This window comes from Ixodes scapularis, unplaced genomic scaffold, assembly GCF_016920785.2.
Source record: "Ixodes scapularis isolate PalLabHiFi unplaced genomic scaffold, ASM1692078v2 PGA_scaffold0__279_contigs__length_252992795, whole genome shotgun sequence".
NCBI lineage: Eukaryota > Metazoa > Arthropoda > Arachnida > Ixodida > Ixodidae > Ixodes > Ixodes scapularis.
In genome coordinates this window covers 31,403,505-31,427,119 of record NW_024609835.1, presented here as the reverse complement: position 1 = coordinate 31,427,119, position 23,615 = coordinate 31,403,505, and the positions used below count along the sequence as shown (strand labels likewise).

At 51.8% G+C, this 23,615-nt stretch overlaps 2 protein-coding genes across 2 annotated transcripts in view; both read right to left on the bottom strand.

Moving 5' to 3' along the window:
* Positions 1–608: 608 nt before the first annotated feature.
* LOC121836681 lies at positions 609–5,294 on the bottom strand. The gene is made up of 3 exons (XM_042291644.1): positions 4,460–5,294; positions 3,064–4,228; positions 609–2,841 (listed from the first exon to the last, which is right to left on the bottom strand). Exons 1-3 carry the CDS (start codon positions 5,292–5,294, stop codon positions 609–611), a joined length of 4,233 nt encoding a protein of 1,410 aa, XP_042147578.1.
* Positions 5,295–15,455: 10,161 nt separating this feature from the next.
* The window catches only part of LOC8051429 (ATP-binding cassette sub-family G member 4-like), a 60,284-nt gene continuing 52,124 nt past the window's right edge, over positions 15,456–23,615 (bottom strand). The window contains exons 12-14 of the mRNA XM_042291641.1: positions 17,654–17,809; positions 16,545–16,766; positions 15,456–15,710 (exon numbers count right to left, since the gene is read on the bottom strand). Of these exons, the coding sequence (XP_042147575.1) occupies positions 15,582–15,710; positions 16,545–16,766; positions 17,654–17,809 (507 nt within the window). The 3' untranslated portion in view covers positions 15,456–15,581. The remainder of the gene's footprint in view (positions 15,711–16,544; positions 16,767–17,653; positions 17,810–23,615) is intronic.

Here is a 23,615-nt window from a genome sequence, read left to right as displayed (position 1 = left end):
CCAGCCGACCGGGAATTCATCAAACAACAGGTCGAAAACTATTGGGAGCGTGGAATTGTTCGCCAAAAACAAAGCGAATATGCTGCATCAACGCTTGTGGTCAACCAGCCGAATGATCCCGCAACTCCCAGACGGATGGTTCATGACTGCCGTTAATTGAACGTCAAAACCATCAACCCGCTGCAACCCATGGACGACGCACTCGACGATGTTGTGAGGCATGGCAGGGCTGAGGCAGGGCGTAGAAGTGATAATTAGGGACTTTATTGAAGAGCTTAGAAGATTACATGTTCAGAGGGCTAGAGGCAAAGGCGGTCTGTCACACAAAGCGAAGTAAGCGGTGGGCACGGCACGAGAACACAGCGAAGAAGGCGAGGGAGAGCTGTCTGGGAATGCGGAGGGGAGACACTTGAGATGGCGGTGGCGAGAGCGTACGGGCGAGAGGGAAAGGCTTGGGAAGCATAGTGTGTGCGGTGAGCTGGTGGTTTGGCGTTGCGGTCTTGCGGTGGGGAGTCCGTGGGGCCCATCGAAGGGGGCTCGTGCTATACGACGTGGGCTCGCTCACATCCCACCCCTCCCGAAGCTGTCCAAGTCCACTTGGGAGAGCATTAGTCACTCAAAAAGTCTCGAAGCCAGGAAGGAGGCCTTCGAGCACGGTCTGAGCGCGCTAGAGGCGTTTGATCTTCCGCGACTGGGTCAATGGAGTCGGGGCTTGTTAGGTGGGAGTCGTTTTGCGTATCCTCGGGATGCGCGGGGGAAACCATTTGACTGTCCCGTTCGAGGAGTGCGTCTTGGCTGTCGGGCGGAGATTCTCCTGAGGGCTCGAGCAGGGTTTCGTCGACGTACGGGTGATGAAATGGCTTGATCTGGCTTGCGTGGGCGACTTTCGTGTCGGTTGCCGTACGCGACACGCCGTCGTCGCTGTACGAGACACGCTGTAGAAGATACGTTGTCGGCGTCTTCAGTTCGAGAATCTGGTAGGGCCCTTTAAAACGGGGTGCCATCTTCTCGCAGGTGGTTGTGACAGGCTCTTGGCGGCGTAACCAAACAAGCTGTCCGGGATGAAAGTGCTGTTGCTCGCGATGTGTGCGGTCGTACCGCTGGCAACGACCATCTCTTGCATTCTCCGCGTTGGCGGAAGCCTGCGACCTATTCGCGCAGAGGTTGAGGAGACGATCCTCAAGGCTGGTTGTGTTCACAGGGCAATGTCGTTGGCGGGGGAGCTTGGGCGTATAGCCGTAGAGAAGCTCGAAGGGTGAAAACTGCAACGACGCGTTGAATGCAGTGTTCACTGCGAAGGCAGCCTGCGTAAGCTTCCCTTCCCATGTTTCCGGCTGAGCGCCACAAAGCTTTCTTAGCACGGCGACGAGGGTAGCGTTGTTCCTCTCAACGAGGCCATTGCTGGCTGCTCTGTAAGCCACTGAATAGTGCATAGTGACTCCATGATGGGCCATGAAGCGCAGGAACTGCCTGGACTCAAACGCACGTCCATGGTCAGTCAGGCAGTGGTCAGGGGCGCCATACACATGGAATACTTCGCGGAGGTGGCGTATGACCTCCGATGCCGACGTTGTTGCTACTGCGACAGGGACGATGTACCGAGTAGCGAAGTCGATAACATTTAGAATGTACTTGGAACTGTCGGCTGAGCACATAGAGATGTGATCCATTGCGATTATGCTGAAAGGCTGTTCGGTGGTTGGCATGGAGCCCATGAGTCCGACCGATTTTGTTGTAGGCCTGTTGTTCAGCTGGCAGGTGAGGCATGACTCGACGTATTGCGAGACGGTCGCTGACATGCGTGGCCACCAGTAGCGGCACTCGACCTTGGCGAGGGTTCTAGTGAGGTCCATGTGTCCGCTGCCGTCATGACAAAGTTCCAAGACGTGTTGACGCATTTTGGCCGGCACTACGATGACACTGAGGTCAGCGGAAAGGCGGCGGTAGAGGACGTCGTCTAAGACGAGGTACTCGTCGTTGGCATCACCGCTCGAGGTGAGTTGTTGGCGAATGACGGAGCAGTCACTGTCTTCTCTTTGCATGTCAGCAAGCGCAGCGGTAGGTGTGACTGTAGCACAAGAAAGGCGAGATAGCATGTCTGCTACCACGTTCTGACGTCCGGGCCGGTGTTGCACCGTGAAGTCAAATTCTGTAAGGTCCATGAGCATGCCAGTGAAGCGCCGCGAGGGCTTCAGGCTCGACGTCAGGCAGGCGACTGTCCAGTTGTCTGTGATGAGGCAAAACTTCAGGCCAATGAGGTACTGGCGAAATTTTTGGGTAATTGCCCAGTGGGCAGCTATGCACTCCCACACATTGCTGTGAAGCGGTTGCTCGTGGGTCGAGAGTGTGCGGCTTGCATATTCAATGACGACTTCTCTTCCGTTCTGCATCTGCGTGAGTACAGCACCAAGGCCAACCCCAGATGCGTCGGTGGCCAGCGTAGTGGGTGCTGCGGGGTCGAAGTACGCCAAGATTGGGGCTGAGGTGAGGCTGTGGCGAATTTTTTTGAAGGCAGATTCGCACGCGGGCGTCCACTCGAACAGTCCTGAACGGATGATCGACTGAAGTGGAGCGGTGACTTTGGCGAAGTCCTTGATGAACCGACGATAAAATCCGGCTGTTTGGGCCCATGACAGAACGGCTTTCGGAGTCTGAGGCGTGGGGATCCGATTCAGGGCCTCCACTTTCGCGGGGTCCGGAAGCTTTCCTTGCGAAGACAGGATGAATCCCAAGAATCTGATCGATTCGACTCCAAACTTGCACTTGGTGAGAGACACTTTGAGTCCGCTGTGCAATAAGAGGGTCAGAACTTCCTCAAGCAGATCCAAGAACTCGGCGAAGCTCGTTGCGAAAAGCAGGACATCGTCGAGGTAGACTCTTGCGCCGCATTTTGGATGACGTGGCTTGAGGCTTTCAAAGATGGTGTTCATTGTCCTCTGGAAGGTTGCAGGGGCATTTTTCAAGCCAAATGGCATTCTGGTCCACTTGTAGGCTCCCTGATGCGTCACAAAAGCGGTTTTGTCTTAATCCTGCGGGCGGAGGCCGATTTGCCAATAGGCACACTTGAGGTCTAGGGACGCAAACAAACAACATCCGGCAACGTCGTTCATGAGATCATCTGCGAGGGGAAGGGGCTGGACGACGCTGATGGTCAGCTTGTTGAGCGGTATATAATTTACGCAAAGGCGCTTCTTGTTCTCGCGAGTCACGACTACAACGGGAAATCCCCATGGTCCAATCGACGGTACGATGATTCCCTTTTGAAGGAGCTGCGCTGTTTGCTCTTCAATGAACGAACGGTCGTCGGAAGTGCAACGATACGGCTGACGGCTGTAGGGCTGTGCACCTTGCACAAGGTCGATGGTGTGCTCTACCTTGTCATAGAGCCCGAGGTCATGGTCACTGGTGGCGAAGAGTAGTGCGTGTCGCTCAAGAATGGCTTGAACTCGATTGCGATCGTCGGGGAGCAGCTGCGTGCCGATTACCGCCGGCTGGGGCAGAATCGCACTGGTCTGTGGTTCTTGGCAAGACGTAATGTGCATGGCAGTTAATCCTAACAGTGACCATGCTGGCTGTTCTTCTGGGAAGATTGGGGAAGTCTGCAGTCCGTCAGGAGCACAGGGCATGCGAGACTTACTCAGGGCGGAGTTCTCGAGCAAGACTGCGTTGGCCATTCGCGGCAGTAGCCTTTCCTGGCAGTCGATGATGATGTTGTTGCCTGGGTGGCGAAGCTGCGATGGAAGTGGAGGGCGGACGAGCAGCTCCACTTGTGACGCACAGAACCAGTCCTCCCCCAAGATCAATGGCAAGGCGTTTTGGGGTAAAACTGCTGCTTCCACCAGTCCGGATATGGGTCCGACGGAGATGCGAATGCAAACGGAGCCAATCGGGGTCACAGAACCTCCCCCAACCACCACGAGCGGGGGTTTACTCCAGGGGAGCAAGTTCAGGTGGCTGACGAGACGCAAAGAAATTATGCTCATCTTCGAGCCGCTGTCGGGAAATGCATCGACCGGGCCCACGCCAGCGACTGTGACGGGGACGATCATGCATGCGAATTTAGAGCCGGGGAGTTCTTCAGGGGAATAGGTGCTGAAGGCTGTGGCGTTAGGCTGTGTGCTTGGGGTGACCTGATTTGGGGTTCGTGATTTTCGAGGCAGGGGGCATTTGTTGGCGAGATGGCCAGGGTTTTGGCAGTTGTAACAAATGGCTGTTGCCAAGTCCTGTCCTGAGCGAAAGGCTGGGGCTCCATTTCTCGCTTCAGTGTCCCGATATCGAGCATTTTGTTGCTCAACTGGAAGTGTCGAGATTCGTTGCGGTCGCTGGGGCTGCGGGACTGACGGTGTGCCGGGGCTTATTAGAGGCGCGGGCGCGGCGGCGAAAGGCTGTTATGGGCGCGGTCGAGGCGAGGGCAGGTTTGGAGCGGCGGAAGCTCCGGGCGCAGGGGGCGTCGTAGGGCTTCGATTGTGATCCAGGGTGCGGTCAAGATCCGTGACGATGGTCATGAAGAGTGGCACGGTGCTTGGACGCTGAACCGCGATGGCGGTGGCGATTTGCCTATCGCGGAGACCCTGAATCACGTACTCGAGTCGCTGTTGGTCGGTTAGGGTGACGGGACACCTCGCGATGATCTTGAGCTTCGCGAGCGTGTAATTGACGAGGCTCTCACCCTGTGCTTGTTGTCGAGCGGCCACTCGTGTCTGCCACTGAATGAGGGAAAGCTGTTCGCCGAATTGTGCCTGGAAGGCTTCTTTCCATTCGGGCCAGGTCTTGAATTGCTTCCCGGTTGTGACCTTCCAATCGGCGGCTGGTCCTCGGAGTTTTCCCAGCGCGATGGCTAGCAGGGTGGAGGGCTCCCACGAGGCAAGTTGTTGGGTGCGCTCGAGGTCTTCCAGCCATCGGCGAGCGGAAATTCCTCCGTCTCCGCTGAACGTGGAGATCGTAGAAGACAAATCCGGAAGGGTTGTCACGTTTACGGATCTTGCCGGGATCTGGAGGCTTTGTTGTAGGTATGCAGTCAACAATTGCATATTGAGGACGGGATCGGCTGTAAAGGTAGGCATGGTTGATGTGCCTGGCTGCCCCGCTGAAGTGGAGTCGGACGGAAGAACTCCATGGGCGTTGGCTTCGGGTAGTGGCTTTGTCTCGGCGATGTTGATTAGGAGACGCTCAATAATTTCCTCTTTGTTGCCAGTATTGTCCAATTGGCGTCGACCGAGTTCTTCACGGATGAGATCCGCCGTGAAGCCGGAAAGCTCTGCGGCAGTGGCTTCCTCCCAGTTGATGAGCGGCATGGCGGACGGGAGAAGAGGCGAAGAGGCGAACAGGGCGTTGGCTGGTTGAGGCGAGTGGGCGAGTCGGCAAGTTTCAAGGGCGAGAAAGACTTTTAGAAATACTAGAAAGCTAGTTTAAAGTTCTTGAGGTCGACTGCGCCAGATGTGAGGCATGGCAGGGCTGAGGCAGGGCGTAGAAGTGATAATTAGGGACTTTATTGAAGAGCTTAGAAGATTACATGTTAAGAGGGCTAGAGGCAAAGGCGGTCTGTCACACAAAGCGAAGTAAGCGGTGGGCACGGCACGAGAACACAGCGAAGAAGGCGAGGGAGAGCTGTCTGGGAATGCGGAGGGGAGACACTTGAGATGGCGGTGGCGAGAGCGTACGGGCGAGAGGGAAAGGCTTGGGAAGCATAGGAACCGTGCGGATCTAATTCAAGCCCCGACCAGGGCGCCCCTAGCGGCAAACGGGTCCGTTGCATCGGGCATCTTCTGCCAGTCGCTGTCGCTGCGTTGGTTGTGCGTTGTAGTGGGTTAGCCGGTGAGCACTGTAATTTCCGAGATGACTATTCCGCACCAAGAAAGCCGCAACAAGTGCTGCCTGGTCGGCTGAAACAGTACGTCGAAGATCGCGCACGGCACGTAGTACTACATCGTCCCTTCGAAGCCGTACGAGGCGGAGTACTGCGCGACCTGGGTACGACTTGTGCGTCCATACAGGTTAGTGGTGTTTCTTACCTTCCAGTTCGTGTTTTGTTTAAGCTGCTGACGTATAATACAGTTACCTTCTTTTCTCTTCTAGCGACGATAGAACAGCATCGACACCGACGGCAAACTCTACGCAGCAAATACTTCACCGGAATCGAGAAGCGGAATGCGGTCGCCCTCCTAAGCCTACCCTTGGATGTTTCCATCAGCCTACAGGAAGATAGTAAAGAGAATCGCGGAACGGCGCGAAAAAAAAAATCGCCCAGTTAAGCCGGGAACACATTTGCGAAAAAAGGCCGAATTTTATGCGAAAACCGCACACGAAAACCGCACGGCAGCTAGGCTCCTCCCCTTTTCCGAAAATCGGGAGCGGTTCGAAAGATCTGCAGCGCCAGATATTTTCGCACGGCGCCTCCGAATTCGGGGCGGAGGAGCTCGGTGAGCGAAAGCCCGGAACGGGACGGAACGAAAAGATACGATCGGCTCGCAACATGGCGGCTCACGCAGCTTCGGAAGCAGCGCAGCGTAGAAAACCCCTTCTGTCTCTATCAAAGGGTGGTGGTAGAAAGGCTCGCGTGGCTTGCAACGAGGTTTTAATAGCTGAAGTTTTAAAGAGGCGCGAAATATGGGACGCCAGTTCGCCAGACTACCGAACAGCCTCCTGAAGTCGGAGCACGAAAACCGCAGTGCATTGCGATTTCCGCGCCGCGCATTCCACCTCATGTGGCTCGTCATCCGAAAATCGCATGCCACGATTTTCGCAGCCTCCGATTTCTCTCCGATTTTCGGTTCGGTTTTTCGCAAATGTGTTCCCGGCTTTATTGTCAAGCTGATTCAGAAATAAACGTACATAATTACCGCAGTCCCCTCAACGCCAACTAAATTTTTTTGCGGGCGCGCTTAATTTTGTTTGCAGAGTACGGCGCTCCGTGACATCCACTTGTCCGTCGAAACGGACCTCCTTCACGTCGTACACGCGGCCAGATTCATGAAAAAGTTTTCTCTTCGTCATATTGGCACCACGGAAGAAGCTTTCTGGATTCGTAACCGCCTTAAACCCCGTCGTAATCACCCCGGGAACACTGTCCGCTGTTCTGCTAATCGCCACTGCTTCCCCCCGATGATTCTGCACCGGCTACCGAAGAAGCTTTCCGGATTCGTAGTCGCCACTGTCCTCTGTGCTGTTCGCTACTATTACTTCGCGATGATTCTGAGCCGGCGGCAGCGGCTTCCGAAGGAACTTTCCGAACTCGTAACTGCCTTAAATTCCGTCGTAATCACGACGGGGACGCTGTCCGCCGTGCTGTTCGTCGCCATTGCTGCCCGATGCTCCTGCGGCGGCTACCGCCAGGTCGCGGCGAACAATAGGCGACCGCCGCGACACGGCCGGCTTGCTCGCTTCCTATAGTGTGTGCGGTGAGCTGGTGGTTTGGCGTTGCGGTCTTGCGGTGGGGAGACCGTGGGGCCCATCGAAGGGGGCTCGTGCTATACGACGTGGGCTCGCTCACAATGTAATGAGAGACGGCTCTCACTACGTCACTGTTATCGACGTCAAGACCGCATTTCTGACCACCCGAGTGAAAGCGGAAAATGTCCACAAAACAGCCTTGTCACTCCAGATGGCAAGTACGAGTATCTCCGCATGGCCTTCGGGTTCTGTAAAGCGCCCCCAACCATGTAAATAGTGATGCGAAGAACTTCCGACGAACTTCCCCGAAGAACAACGTCTTTAGAATTTCTACACGAAGCCCTACGACGCATCGTTGTGCTTGTGAGCGGACTCCGCATCGACATCACGAAGTACCAGTTCGTCCGAACCAGCATTCAATTTCTCGGGATGTGATCACGGCGGAAGGCAGAACACCCGATCCTCGGTGTGTCTCTGCAGTCGACAAGTTTCAGCCCGAGAGGGATGCAAAGCACCTTTACTCATTTCTACAGTTTCTAAATCACTTTCGAAAAATCATCTCGGACTTTGCAACACGATCATCATCGCTGCGTGAGCTACTGCTGAAGGAAGCACGCTTTGAGTGGTCTAGTGAACATCAAAGGATCGCCCACGACCTAAAGCATTGTCTGAAGAATCCGACGGTTCTGGCCACTTCTCGGAGTGAGTGCCCCAGCACGGTTCACGTGGACGCGAGCCAAACGGGCTTTAGAGAGATCCTGACGCAGAGACACGACTCGTGCGACAAGGTAATTGAATACTCAACCCAATTTTTGAACGCGCACGACAGCACTCTGCACATTAACCTTCTCGAGTGCATTGGGCCACCACAGAAAAGTTCAAAAAGTAGAGGGTGTAAAAAAAAACTACAAAAAGACAAGTTTTTTTTACCGCAAAAATAAACTAGGCGTCACCGAACGCTCATTTTCCGCCCAAAGGTAGCGCTAGAGGCCCTGCAGATGCCAAAGTTTCAGCCTGATCCGATACCTTGATCCAAAGTTATGTGATTTTCTGAAAATTTCAATGGGAAAATGGCGGCCGACGGAGTTTTCGAATACATGGGGCTCTATGGGCACCAGAAACTGAAAACGGGCGAAAATGGGCTCCATTTTCACCCAGAACTTTTCAGAAAATCGCATATAACTTCTGAATAAGATATCGGATCGGGCTGAAAATTTGGCGTCCGGTTGTGACCTCTAGCGCTACCTTTGGGCGGAGAATGAGCGTTCAGCGATGCCTAGTCTATTTTTTGCGGTAGAAACAACACAAAAAAACTCTGTTTTTTTTTTTTTTTGTGACACTTTGTATTTGCGCGGGGGACCGCGATTTGCAGTCATAACGGACCACATGTGCCCAGTGGCATACCAGCTTGATTTTAAGGGGGGGGGGGGGGGGCACACCAGAGAAAGCTATACCCCTCTTATCAATCTTAGAGTGCGCAGACGAGTAATGTAAACACCTTTTTTCGAACGTGGGAAGAAAGACCAGCATAAATGGTGTGAAGTGGAAGCGATAGGTCTAGAAATTGTAATTTTCCTAAGGCTCTTCACAGGTGAATCTAAGACTAAAGCTGCACTTTCAGAAAAATATCCATAACACTGGTGACTACATCTGTTCCCGTGCGATTGTCAAACATAAGTGAAACGGCATCGACATATCTGAACATTTTTGTCACAGGAGGGCTAAGGGCGAGCTCAATGGCGCGGTCGACTCTGGCAAGAAAATGATCACTGTGGACAGGCGCAATTTACTAGGAATATGACTAAAACTGATACTCAATAGAGGGTGAATAACGATTTCCTCAAAACAGAATGTTTTGATGGTCATCAAAACAGAAAGTCGGGCTCTTTGCTAATTCGCCTATGCAGAAATAAGAGTTAGGGCGCAGGCGAGCTGGTAAATATTGCCGCGCGCGCAGGTGGTCTAGCGTGTCGTCTACGCGGGAAAGTGGGTAGACGTCTTTTTTCGTCACCGCGTTCAGCTGTCGGTAGTCCACGCAAAACCTAAAGGTTCCGTCCTTCTTCTTAACCAGTACTACCGGAGAGGCCCATGGACTGCTGGAAGGCTGGATTATGTCATCGTCAAGCATTTCTTACACTTGCTCCTGTATGACCTCCTTTTCTTTTACTGAGACTCGGTATGGCGAACGATGCACAGGGAGCGCGTCGCCCTCGGTAACAATGCGATGCTTCGCAACGGTGGTTTGGCGCACCTTTGACGACGTCGCAAAGCAGTCGCTGTATTCGGCGAGGAGGTTACTCAGCTGCTGTCATTTTAGGTCCGGAAGCTTAGGGTCAATGTCGAGCTGCGCTGGCGACGTAAAGTCTTGCTGAGGCGGTGATGATTCTTCAGCAATCGCGGCGACTTCGGCGGAGTTTCGGAGTTCCTCGACATGGCCCACAGCTGCACCTTTAGTGAGGTGTTGCGTTTCTTGTCGGAAATTCGTCACGAGAACCACAGTGCACCCATCCTGAAGTTCAGCTACTCCTCTTGCGACTCCTATTCCTCTTCCCAGAAGCAACCGAAGATTACCTTCTAGAAGAACTTCGATCGCCACGGCTAGTTGCATCGGTCACGACGGGTACGACAACACTTGATCGCGGCGGCAGATTCACGTGGTCGGCAGCGACTCGGACGGCAGCTGACGCAGTTTGGAGTTTCTCTGAAGGCGGAACAGGTGTCCGCAGCGTCAATCTGTTTTCTCCAAGGTAGATGACGGCGCCGTATTCACACAAAAAGTCCATGCCGAGAGTGACGTCTCTGGAACAGTATTGTAGAATGACGAATTTCACAGGACACGTCTCGCCGTGAATTTCGACGCGAGCGGTGCACCTTCCGACAGGCGTGATGAGGTGTCCTCTGGCGGTTCGTGTCTGCGGTTCATCCCACGGCGTCGTGACTTTTCGAAGTTGGCGAGAGAGCCTCCCACTCAATACTGAGTAGTCTGCTCCGGTGTCTACGAGTGCCGATGCGCTGTGGCCGTCAATAACAATATTTAGGTTGTTGGACACCGTTGCAGGGGCGTCGGTGCGATGCGGGGCGTCGGGAGAGTGGGAGCGCTCCGGCGTTCTTGGAGGCTGTTTGCTTCCGTCGTTTTCGGCAACGTCACCTCCAGGCGTCGCCGCACTCAGTTTTCCCGGCAACGAAGGGGAGACGGCTCTCTAGGCGGGGTCGTGGTGCTGGGGACGCGGAACGTCGTGGCGATGGAGAGCGGGCTTCACGGCGGAGAGATGGCACTGGTGAGGGTGAGCGACGGAGGTGCTCCTCGATATCGCGAGGGCGTTCGCCGTACCTCGGGCGTGGGTCGTTCGGGTGGAAACCACGCAGCTCAAGACGACGGTAGGGGCAGCCGCGATAGATATGGTCGGCTTCCCCGTAATGATAGCAGAGCGGGCGTCGGTCGGCCGTTCGCCACACGTCGATCTTCCTCGGCGAGGGTCGCTCCGGGCGGACGTCCTGGACTTGTTCTTGGCGTCGAAGGTTTTGCGGCTTTGGATTGCCCCGTCGAGATGACGCCTGGTATTGATGGGCAACAGGCAGCGGTCGGCGGGCTGCGGCGGCGTAGCTCAGTGTCTGCTCCTCTTGCGCCACCATGGTGCCGGGAACGTTTGGCCGGAGTGTCCGGTGAATTTCTTCACGGACAGCCTCAGCGATGGAGAGGGATGCCGGAGGACTGGCCACAGGTAGCAACTTCTGGAGCTCCTCCCGGACGACGTCGTGGATAACCTCACGGATGTCCCGGGTACGGGCGCCGTTCTCGTCGTTAAAGCAGCGTGGAGGCAACGACGCCGGGATGTCGTTGGTAGTATAGAGGCGCGTGCTTGGAGGGCGCGCTCCATGTTCGTTGCCTTCGTGACAAACGCTTCGACGGTGGTCGGAGGGTTGCGGACGAGGCCCCCAAAGATGTCGTCCCACACCCTGCGCATGAGGACGCGCAGCTTCTTGTCGTCGGCGGCTTGTGGGTCGGCACGCGCGCTCAAGTGCAGGACGTCTTGAACGAAGCTGGTGACGCTTTCGTTGGGGCCTTGCGTCCTCGTCCGAAGAAGGTCCTCGGCTGTCTCCCTTCGGTGCTGACTGGCCGAACGTCCCTCGGATCTCTTCTTTCAGCTGGTCCCATGATGTAATCGAAGTTTCACGATTTTCGAACCAGTGTCGCGCCGTGCCCTCGGAGGAAAAATAGACGTTTTGCAGACGCTGTTCCGGAGTCCATTGGTTGTGCAGCGCCACCCGTTCGTATTGCTGCAACCAATCTTCGACGTCTTCGTAGATTTCGCCGTGGAAAGACGTCGGCATACGAGGGGCGACGGGCAGGTAAATGACGTGGGGCGCTGCTGTGGTCTGCGCCGTCGAGGAAGCCATCGTCATTATCGCTTGCCTTGTACTCGCCGGGGGTGGTCCGAGTTCAGGAGCTTGACCTTGAAGACTGCGGCTGGCACGATGCTCCGAGTGTTCAACAATGGGTTGTCGAGAAAGGGGGCTTGCTGAACGTGTTCTTGTAGAGGTACGCTGCACGGGTTTCACACTCCGCACCTCCACCAAAATGTCACGAGTAACAAATGATGACGCGAAGAATAACTGAAGAAACTAAACGTTTAATGAGGCGAACTTGTGCCCAAAACAAAAAGAAAAAAGAGAACAGAGCGTCGCGGGCGTCGAAGTCGGCGCAACAGCAGGTTCGAGCGCTGGGGCGAGGCTGGCTCTGGCTTGCCACGCAGAGCCCCTTTTGTACACGCGTGGGCTTCTGGAACAATCGGCGTAGAAGGTTCGGCGTGTCGAACATTCTAACCTTGAATTAGCAACATGGTTCTCGAATTTGCCAGAACATTACGTTAGCATCAACAAAAATGCTTCTTCGCGGCCGGGAATCAAGCCGTGGCTTTCTGCGTGGAAGGCACGCAGCGATAACCGTTAGGCCACGAGCGCGCTGCCTGCTTGCCCACCTGCGCGTGCGGCAATAGTAAGCAACATAGTAAAACCGGAGACACGGAAACACAAAGGTCACACACAACACCGTCTCAGTTTTGTTGTTGTGTCCTTCGTGTTTCCGTGTCTCCGGTTTTATTATGTTTCTCGCACGCGGCAACATCAGCGTACACATCATAATCTTATAAATGAGAAAGCTTTAACTATCCCATGGAGCGGAGCCGGCCAAGTCTGTAACCGTGAACAACGGGAGGAGCCGGCCGCAAAAAAATTCCCAGGAGCCGGCGGCGTCTCTATGCGCGAAAGAACGCGAAAGGAATTCCCAGCGGCCGGCGGCGTCTAAACCGCTGTAACCGCGAGAAACGTGGAAGTCCCAGCGAAACGGCTCCCTAGATAGCCATTGGCCGGGACGCGTATAGTTCCAAGGAACGCCACCCCACAGAGAAGCCCTCTTCCTGGCGCTTCGGGCCCGCACGCCAGGTAGGAGCGCGCTGGACCGTCGCTCTCGTCTCAGTCGTCGCAGGGGGGAGTTGTGGGGGTGTGCGGTTGCTTCTGCTCCTCTCGGCACCGAGGAACATCGCGGCGCCTGGGGCATCTATATAACGTCGGCGGCCGCAACCTCGGCAGTAGCGAAGCGTGGCCGTCCACACTAATACACCGCAGACGAACTGAGGGAGCGGAAGAACGACATTCATGCTTTCGCATTCACAACCCATAAGGAATGCTTAAGTGTCTTCGGAATATTTTGATACTGCCTGCATCCTGACATCGTAAGGCGCTCCCGCTCTACGCGGTGCATCTTCTGTATCTTAAAGTTCCTAGATAAGAGACTTTGCTGTATCCCTCTGCGAGTGGTGTGACTGCGGCAGTTGCTCTATTGTGCGTCCACGGTTGGGGTCAGCTGGCGCAGTCTCGGCGCTTGCGAAGCCCCACAAGTTGGCAGAAGGGCAGCGAGGCAGATGCTTGGGTATTTTAAGATTCAGCTTGACAAAATCGTGCATAAATAGTTGTCATTGCAATCCAAATGTCATTACATTGAAACCTACCCAAGATTAATTCAATTTTTAATTGATTTGCTTCAATTCATTTACAGTTCTTGAATTACTGTAATTGAATGGCGACAATTATGTTACAGTATTGAAATCACAAATTATATTGCTACAATTAAATTGCAGTATAAAGGGAGAGGCCTAAAAGACCACATCCCACCAGGGCGGTGGGGCCTACCCTTGCTTTCCTCTAACTCAAAGGAAAAGAAAGTCTGCAAACCGATCGAGCGTAGGCGTGGTGTTACACGTGAAGTAATAACGTAACGTGATGTGAAAAAAAAACCCCTCAAAGTTTATATGAAAAGAAAAGTCGAGGTACACCTAAACACTTCTTATGAGTTGTGAATGCGAAGGCATGCACGTTATTCTACCGTTCCTTATTTCGTCCGCAGCGTACTTGCGTCGACGGGGTGAGGGGGAAAGGGCGCGCACGTAGGAAAGCCGAAGTGGAGAGGAGCAACCTCCTTTCCACAACGGCACAACCTCCTTTCCACAACGTTTTTCTTTTTAGAGCGCAGCTCTTAGGGGCCCGTTTCCGGCTTGAGCGGCGTCGCCGTCGCCGTCGCCGTCGGCGTCGCCGTCGGCGTAACCGCGCGGTGCATCATGGGAAATGTCCCATAATGCACCGCGCGAGCCCCCCCACCGGGGTCACGTGACCTCGTGGGGGGTCACGTGACCCCCCCCGAGGTCACGTGACTCCCCTGAGGTCACGTGACCCCCTCCTCAAGGTCACGTGACCCCCTCCTCGAGGTCACGTGACCCCCCGAGGTCACGTGACCCCCCGAGGTCACGTGACCCCCGCCGATGTCGCGTGACCCCCCGATGACGTCATCGTCACTGATGACGTCACCGGCATCCACATCGTCATCGTCATCATCACTGATGACGTCACCAGCATCCACATCGTCATCGTCATCATCACTGATGACGTCACCGGCATCCACATCGTCATCGTCATCATCACTGATGACGTCACCGGCATCCGCATCGTCATCATTACTGATGACGTCACCGGCATCCACATCGTCATCGTCATCATCACTGATGACGTCACCGGCATCCCCATCGTCATCGTCATCATCACTGATGACGTCACCGGCACCCACATCGTCATCGTCATCATCACTGATGTCACCGGCATCCACATCGTCATCGTCATCATCACTGATGACGTCACCGGCATCCACATTGTCATCGTCATCATCACTGATGACGTCACCGGCATCCACATCGTCATCGTCATCATCACTGACGACGTCACCGGCATCCGCATCGTCATCGTCATCATCACTGATGACGTCATCAGTGACGTCACTGATGTCGTCACCGGCATCCGCATCGTCATCGTCATCATCACTGATGACGTCATCAGCGACGTCACTGATGACGTCACCGACATTCGCATCGTCATCATCACTGGTGAAGCCATCAGTGACGTCACTAATGACGTCATCGGTACCCGCATCGTCATCGTCACGGATGACGTCATCAGTGACGTCAGTGATGACATCATCGGCATTGGGGGTCACGTGACCCCCAAGGTCACGTGACCCCCCCTGGTTAGTTTACCCCCCCCCGTGCCCTTCCCTCCTCCTCCTCAAGAGCTGCGCTCTAATTCGGCGTTACAGGGAGTTGTAAGCGGCTTTCATTTTTTTTACAGCTCTCCTCGGAGCGCTGACCTTGGGCGTGGAGCGGTGGAGCCGCTGCCTCGCGGACACGCCGCGCCATGGGTTGGCGGTCGTTGAAACTGACGCGCAGCGGCCAATGGGAGCCTCGTCGACGCGCGCCAGCCAATGAGACCGAAGCCGAAATCCATCAGCTTTACTCCGTCCTTTGGGATCGGGGCAATTAGGTGCCGTTTGGCTACGCTTTTCGCGTGGTTTCATAGCTGGGAGCTGACTTCACTTGGAGAAAGTATTTAACGTGCCGCATGGCGCGGTTTCAACGCTGATGACGTCGGCTCGCTCCGTGGGACAGTTAAGGCTTTCGCATTAAAAAGAAAGAGAATAGGCGCCACACTGAGTCCTAGCTATGAAGCAAATGTTACGACACCGCTTTCAACAAAACGAACACGCTACTTTTATTTTTGCCTTCTCGATGCGATCGTTTCCAGTCTAGATTACTATTTACACGGCCAACTTGCAGAGGTGGGTGAAATGCGTCGTCCCTCTCCCAGCCTTTTCAGAAGCGCCACTTGATCCTGAAGGAGAGCACGCAGTAGGCGGCGACCCAGAGCGCCAGCGTGAGGACAGGGAGCGCGACCACGTTGGCATACAGCAAGTTCTCGTCGATCCAGTAGCGGGCCAGCACCTGTTCATTGAGACCAGTGGCCGAATTCGTTAAAGCACCGCACCTCGTAGCTGGTGGAGCGAAATTTATCGTTGTGGAACCCAGGGATCCTGGGTTCAATCAATACTACCTAAACGACAAGTCCTGCGTCCTCAACCTTCATTCAGCATATTTGCCGCTTTAGGCGGGTCGGCGATCAAGTAACGATGACGTCATGAGCAGGCCTTGTCTTCAAGGTGGCATTGGTTCAATCCCCACCCTCTCCGTTTCGCTCTGCCATGGATGAGCATCGTACCGGCGCGCGGTCATGTAGTCACTACTGCGTTAAGCCCGTTCAACACTTGCAACCGAGTACGACCGAGAGAGACAAGACCTGTTGAAACCTCTTAAAATTTTTAGGACGAGAAAACACACGAGCACGCTGGTGCCATCTGTATGCGGTGACACTGGAACTGCCTATCACAAGAGTGAAAGTTTTGCGGGATTTCCGAGGTCAAATGTGCGTAATACCTAGGATTAGGGCTTGTTTATGACATTGACAATAGTTTTTAGAGCTAAGAAAGAAAGGATAATGCGCGAGAGAAGTAGAAAATATGCCGGACCGCCAAGTTTACACTGTTACCCAATAGATGGCGCCAGTCTGTCCTCTCGTCGTAAGAGATATTAAGAGGTTCCAAGGTACTCGGTTCTAAGAGGTCGCAAGTGTGTGAACGTGTCTTTATGCCAGTTAAAGAACCCAGATTAGCGATTTTACTGCACCAATTAAATATTTCCTATACGGCTGAGACAGTAGACATCCATTGAGGCTGTCTAATTTCCGGCTGTCTGAAGACGCACACAACACAATTACAGCACCTGGTCTCCGGAAGAGAAGGGGCAGCTGCGCGGGGAGCCCTCTGGGCACCGGAGGGTCCGCTTCCAGCCGAAGACGGCCGTCATGGCGCCGTTGAAGGCGTAGAAGAGGTACGAGGTGTACGGGAGCCAGACCGCGTGCACCGCCAGGTCCTTGGCCGGGAAGAAGAAGCCCAAGAAGAGCAGCGCGTGCGCGAACACCGTCGCAGACACCATGCAGCCAATCTGCGAGACGGGAGAAATAACGTATGTCCTCGACAAGCCTCGTGCTGCGTGTGCTTGCGGGTACCGGACGAAAAGGAGCGTCCTGCCTCTGCAACCATACACCCTGCTGCACTTCGAGAAAAGCATAGCTGGCGAACGCTGGAGAGGAGACGGGTTGTCCTGCTTTTCTTAAACAAGGTATAACTCACTGCTTATAGGAAGGTCCGTTTGTCTACAGGCGCTGTGTGCTTAGTTCTATCAATTGTAGATAATAAAAAGAACACGGTGGCACCGCTTGGCCCCCATTCCATTTTATAATCTAGTAACACTCTACTATTTGTAAATAACTTCCTTGAAGTATGTGTTCCAAGCACTTCAGTCTGAGAAGGTAAGCCTTTCAGCCAAATGTCGACTGCCAGGCTACCGACAGATCCACTTTCAAGTTTATACTCCCAGTTTCGGCTACTCTTCTGTGTTCTTAACAATATGTATAATTGGATATTCCTGTGCTGCTGGTGAAGAGAAGAGTATTTTTTTTTTCCTTCTCAAGGAGAAGGAAACAATGACGTTAAGTACTGACAGACTGATTTAGATTATTGATACGCCATAATATTTTTAAAATATTGTTTTACGGTCTCGAAACTCCTCAGTTGACTGGCGATGGAAGTAACATAAAAGTGAAAGTCCTTCAACGCATCAATGATTTCCTTCTCCCGAGGAGCTGTCCAGTCCGGGGAGCAACCCTTTCGCCGGTCCAGTCCTGTCCGGACGAAATTGTCAGAGAACTCCCTTCTCAAAAAATAGTTTAGTGGCACGTGGAATTTTGTTATCAAATAAAGGTTTGCTAGGTTAAGGCTAAGCAGAAGCTACCGAAAAACGTGAAATCTTCGCAACAGTGTGCGACCCACCTCGTAGTCAAAGCAGGATCCGATGAGCATGCCTAGAGCTTGGCTCAGCACGCATACTTGGAATGAGAAACACAGGAAGAAGAAGATCCTGCTTTCTTCTCGGAGCTGGTGTGACAGGTAGTAGTTGAAGATGCCCGCCGCCAAGGAGAACATGAGCTGCGAGGGTTGCAGCAGGATTGCCCATATGTTGCAGCGTCAATGAATATCATTGAGGGGCTACGTGCAATAGTGCTACAAGTTCAAAAGCTTCCAAGAGGGAGACCCATCTTTCTCTCCCGTGCTGTCCAAGAGTTTTCATGGTAAAAAAAAACAAACAAAAAAAACATAACTTTAAAAAAACATTTTTTTTTAAATAAATCAGATTAATATGACTTAAATAAGATCGATTCGATTTAAATCACTGTGGCCATAGAATAGTACTTTTTAATGCATTTTAAACATACCAGATTGATTGATTAATCAGTGTTATCACTGAAAATAATGCGCAAGGAATTACTGTAATCTAAAGTACAGGTTAATTATCAACTTTTTATTGACTAAACCCCTCCGTAGTAGAAAAAAAACAACAAAAAAACAAAGCGAAACAAAAAAACAACATGATATTTCTTATGTTAGTGAAAAAGCTTTATTTGATTTTTCTTTTGCGGTCGCAAGAGGACATTACATAACTGGCGAACGAAGTTAATAGTAGAAAAACGCTCAGCGGTCCGATTTGCTCAGACCACTGCTTTATGCTTGTTTGCAACCTGATATAAATATTTCTTGCTTTATACTTTTTTGATTTAAATACAAAAAAAAAAGATAGAGAATATTAGATGATAGACAAACAGTAAATGCAAAAAAATATTTTGGGATTATTTTTGCGGAAAAGATTTGATTGAAATAGTCAACCGGTATATTTTAAATCATGATTTAAAACATCTTGATTTTTATTCTCCAGCCTGATATTTCTATTCAGCTTGACGTGAATGAATATCTGGAATAATATATCTACAAAAAGAAAGTGGCGCAATTACAATCTGCACTTTGAGGAACAGATATATAAGAAATGATAAAAGTCAACTCCTCGCGTTCAATTGCGTGATGTGTGCAGGCTATGAAAAAAAAAAAAAAATTAAATACGTTTACAATTCTCTTTAATACCGGATTGGAGCGCAGCTCTTGAGGAGGGGAAGGGGAGGGTATGCCCTTCCTTCCCTCCGTACCCTCCCATATTCATCTCCTGCTCCCCTCCCGTTTAGCGGAAATTGTTTGCTTAATTTCCCGCTAAATTTAGCGAAAAATTCCCCGCTAAGTATTCCGGGGAGATTATTCCGCAAAATTTTGCGGCGACCTTTTTCCGCTAAATGTAGCGGTAACATTTTCCCGTTAAATTTAGCGGCTAAATTTTTTCCACTAAATTAAGCGGGAAAATTTTCCGCTAAATTGACGTGTGACGTCACGCGACGTGACGGGGGACGTTAAACGTGACGTCACGTGAGACATCACGTGACGTGAAAATTCACGTGTGACGTCATTATAAGAAACGTCCCGCTAAATTTAGCGAAAAAATTGCCCGCCGAATTCAGCGCGAAAATTATACCCTCGTGACGTCACACGTGACGTCAATATGGGACACGTCCCATAATGCAACGCCGACGCCGACGCCGCTCAACCCGATAACGGGCGCCTAAGAGTTGCGCTCCAAAATCAAGGTAATCCAAACTGCGTAAACGGACACCAACCTGATGCGATCCTACATACACTGGTTTCGGGAATAATGTGCTGAGAGGGTTGGCGAGTGGTGTATTGAGCCGAAACTACTAACTAACTAGTAGGTTAAAGGTTAATGTCGTACACTACAACTAACGTAAAATCCACCAAAAGTCCTGTCATCATTTGAAAAGGCGCGAATGAAGGGCACTGTACACTATTGTATGGGTTTTCAATAGGGCTAGGCGTCGATTTAAAATGTTAACCTGATTAATAGCCACTCATTCATCGATTAATTAATCGGTTTCTTTCATTCTTATGTATAATGGTTTTTAAGAAGTCAGAATTACATGTGTGCCTTTGCTGAACATTTTATAAACGGCGCAATGTACAATTTAAGATTTTAAAAGAACCTTGATGTGTAGTTGAGAACATTCAGAAGACACCGACACTCACAAATCATTACTTCAGTCGTAAATAGAAAGCGTTTTGATTATAATGCAATTAATGCAAAGGCGCAAGCGAGCTGGACAACAATGACAATAATAATTCCTGCAAAAGGGGAACAAAGGGGACAAAGGTCAAACACAAATCTCCAAACACAGCTAGGGGACTGGCGCGCGACCGAAAAAATCCGCATTCTCCTGAACCAGGGACTTCTCCATTTCCAGTGGAGCGCTCTACCAACTGAGCTAACCAGGAGTTAGACGTCATTTGAGCGAACGGGTTTTATCAGGTGCCACCAGTCTAACACCAACAAGAATGAACGGCCTGCCTTTTAAGGTTATGATTATAATGCATTTAATTCGAAGGTGCAAACGAGCTGTACAAGAATGTCAATAATAATCTTTGCAGAAGGGGGACAAAGGACAAACACAACTAGGTGACTGGTGCGCGACCGCAAAAATCCACCTGGTACTGGAATCCAAACAGGGACCTCTCAATTTCCAGTGGAGCGCTCTATCAACCGAGCTAACTAGGAGTTAGACGTCAGTAGAGCAAACGTTGTCCAGCTCGCTTGCACATTTGCATCAAATGCCTTATAATCATAACCTTAAGAGGCAGGCCGTTCATTCTTGTTTGTATTAGACTGGTGGCAGCTGACGTCTAACTCTGCTGACGTCTAACTCCTGGTTAGTCCAGTTGGTAGAGCTTTCTGCTTCTTGCGCTCGCACCGCACAGACGTAAAATGGCTGGCTCCGATGGAGCAGTGATAGCGGCCAGCTCTGGCCGCGGCTTATTTGTTTTTTCCTCGACGGATGATTACCGTGTAGTTCTTCCTGCCCTGCCATCAGGAATCTTCGCTGCTAACAAAGTCTTCCTTCACTACGACGTGACCGGTCGTCCTTACCGGGTAGAACATTTCAGGGCCGAACACGAACCCTTGGGCGTCATGAAGAAGACCGCAGCGATAGGCGCCCACCAGATTAATCATCTGTGGATGCTGTCACTTCACTCGGCGGCGGCCAAGAAGGGGCTGGTCGAAGCACGAGACCTCACGGCGAAAGACAAAAGATGTCTTGTGATCGACCCGAACAAAACCGAAGTTCGTCTGAAAGCGCACTGGTTCCCTTTCCCAGTCCCCGACGACGCCCTGCGCAGGGTCTTCGAACAATACGGAAAAGTGCAGGAAATAACCAGAGACACGTGGAGGGCAGATTGCTTTCAAGGAATACAGTCATCTATCAGGATGGTTCGCCTCGACCTGAAGCAGGGTGTCACCATCGACAGCCTTCCACACCAGCTCAAGGTATGCGGCAGTAACGTCTTGATTGTTGCTCCCGGGCGTGCACCGCTGTGCTTACGGTGCAAAAAGACTGGCCACATCCGGAAGGATTGCAGAACACCCCGGTGTCAGCAATGCCGCAGATTCGGACATATGACCGAAGACCGCGTCCGCACGTATGCCGCCGTCACGGTTGCTACCATTCGAGACGAACCGCATGGCTTCGAGATGGATGAAGACGAGGCAGAGGCCACAGCACGTGGCGAAGGGCGCGAGGAACTACAAGCTCTAACTTGCGACGTACAGGAGAGCTTAGAAGCCCACCCTGCTACCAAGCCGGCTGAGGCAAAGATTTTGCCCCAGGTTCTTCCGGGCATCTCGGAGTGAGGAACCCAAGTCACGGAACTCGTTGCAACTGTTGAATCCACAGAGGGAGTGGTGGAGAACTCCCGGCACCCTACCCGCGAACCAGGCTCCGCAAGAAGCAACTGCCGTCGACACTGTCGACCTGTCAAAGACGGACGACCTCCCAGGATTCCCACCCCTTAGCCCCCAACCTTCGACGGACTCTCAGGACAAGCCACGCAAGGCTGACCAGAAGTGGAAGGGAGGACTTTCCAAAATAGGACGCTTTAGTCCTATGCCCCGCATTCCTCCAGACGACCGACGGCGTCCAGACCCCTCATAGGTGACGACCGAAGGAAGCACCTTTGGAAGGCCAAGTCTCACTCGCATCGCGGTGAACTTGACTTCATCGTACTTTCTGATTTCATTTCATCATGTTCTCAACTACGAAGCAAGCTAAAGTTGCAACGTTCAACTCGGTTAGCTTAATTTCGAGAATAAGAAAACAGTGGCTGTTAAATCTGCTTCTGAAAGAAAATTGGCCATAGTTATCTCGCAGGAGACTAAACTTCCTTCCGATGCCCATGTAAATGACATGACGCTTTTCTTTGATAGACACTTCTTTTCTTATCATGCGAGGGCGGTTGGGCGCAGCGGCGGTAGCACTATCTTGATACGTAAAGACAGAGGCTTCACAGAGTATCCCGAGTGTAAATTTGACAAGAACGGGCGGGTTTGCTCAGTGGAAGTTATCTGGCGGCATGAGTCGTTAAAAGTGATATCAGTATACGCCCCCAACAAAGCGTCAGATCGCAAAAAAAATTTTTTTTTCACCAACCTGCGGCAATATTTGGACACGCCGGTTAAAACAATTGTTGCGGGGGACTTTAACTGCGTTTTAAATGCACAGGATTGTTCGGGCGGCGTATAATCTGACTCAAGCCTCGCGGAACTTAGGAAATTATTACGCGACTTTGATCTCGTCGATGCAACCGACGGGTGTAAAGGCCCTCTTTCTGGATACGCGCATTGGCAAGGCGATTGTCACGCACGACTAGACCGTGTATATATGTCCAGTGAGCTTGCCAGTTCGGTCACCGCACACACGGTTTCCCCAATATTCTTTTCTGACCACGCAATGGTCAGAATGCGAATAGAAAAGGCGGACCGGCGAAAGGGGACGCCGCTTTGCTGGAGCTCTTGGAAACTTAACGAAAGTGTTCTTGACGACGAGGATCTGTCCTCTCAGATAAGAAATATTTTATCAGAAGCAACTGCGGAAAGGAAAGTTGACGCGGTAGTGTGGGAAAAGGTCAAGAAAAGATTTAAACTGCTCTGTCTCGAACACGAACAAACACAGGCCAAAAAAGGGCGCGAAACAAAGTATGTTGTACTACAAGCCCTCGAAATGCTAACTGCTGAAGAAAACAAAACTCCTGGAATCTTTAGGGAACACATACGTGACTGCAAAGAGCGTTTGATTTATCTATAATGGAAAGCGAATACAAAGTCGCAATGATCAGGTGCCGACTACGAGCACAAGAAAGGGAGGAAGATCCTTGCAAAATTTTTTAAGACCATGGAAAGAACGCGAGCGCAGCGTAGCAGGATAGACGCACTCAATGTCGACGACAAAGTGATAACAGAACAGGAAGACATTGAGAAGGAACTCGTAAGAGTTTTCCGATGACTATTTACTAAAAAAGACGAGGCGGCAGACATCCCGTTGGATGAGTGGTTCAAAGAGCTTCTAAAGATCCCCCCAAGTGTAAGGAAACACATGTACAAAAAAATCACGAAAGCTGAAATTGAGAGGGTTATAAAAGAGCTACCAACGCGAAAATCCCCCGGGATGGATGGTCTAGGCTCAGCCTTCTATAAAAAGTTCGCTGATATTTAAGCTCCAATGCTACGTGACGTGTTTGCTGACATCCTTCAAAGAAATCTAGGTCATGAGAAAGGCACTAACGGTTCTTATTAAAAAAACAAAAAAACAAAAAACAAAAAAAAAAACATTTTCACATCGAGCAATTTAAGGCCAATCAGTCTCCTCACCACTGATTACAAACTACTGGCGAGAATACTAGCCAAACGCATGGAGATGGGTCTGAAGATTGTTGTAGGTGACCACCAGGCCTATGGCTTTAAAGAGACGTCCATCACCTCTAACGTTCACGCTATGCGTATTACTCACCGAAA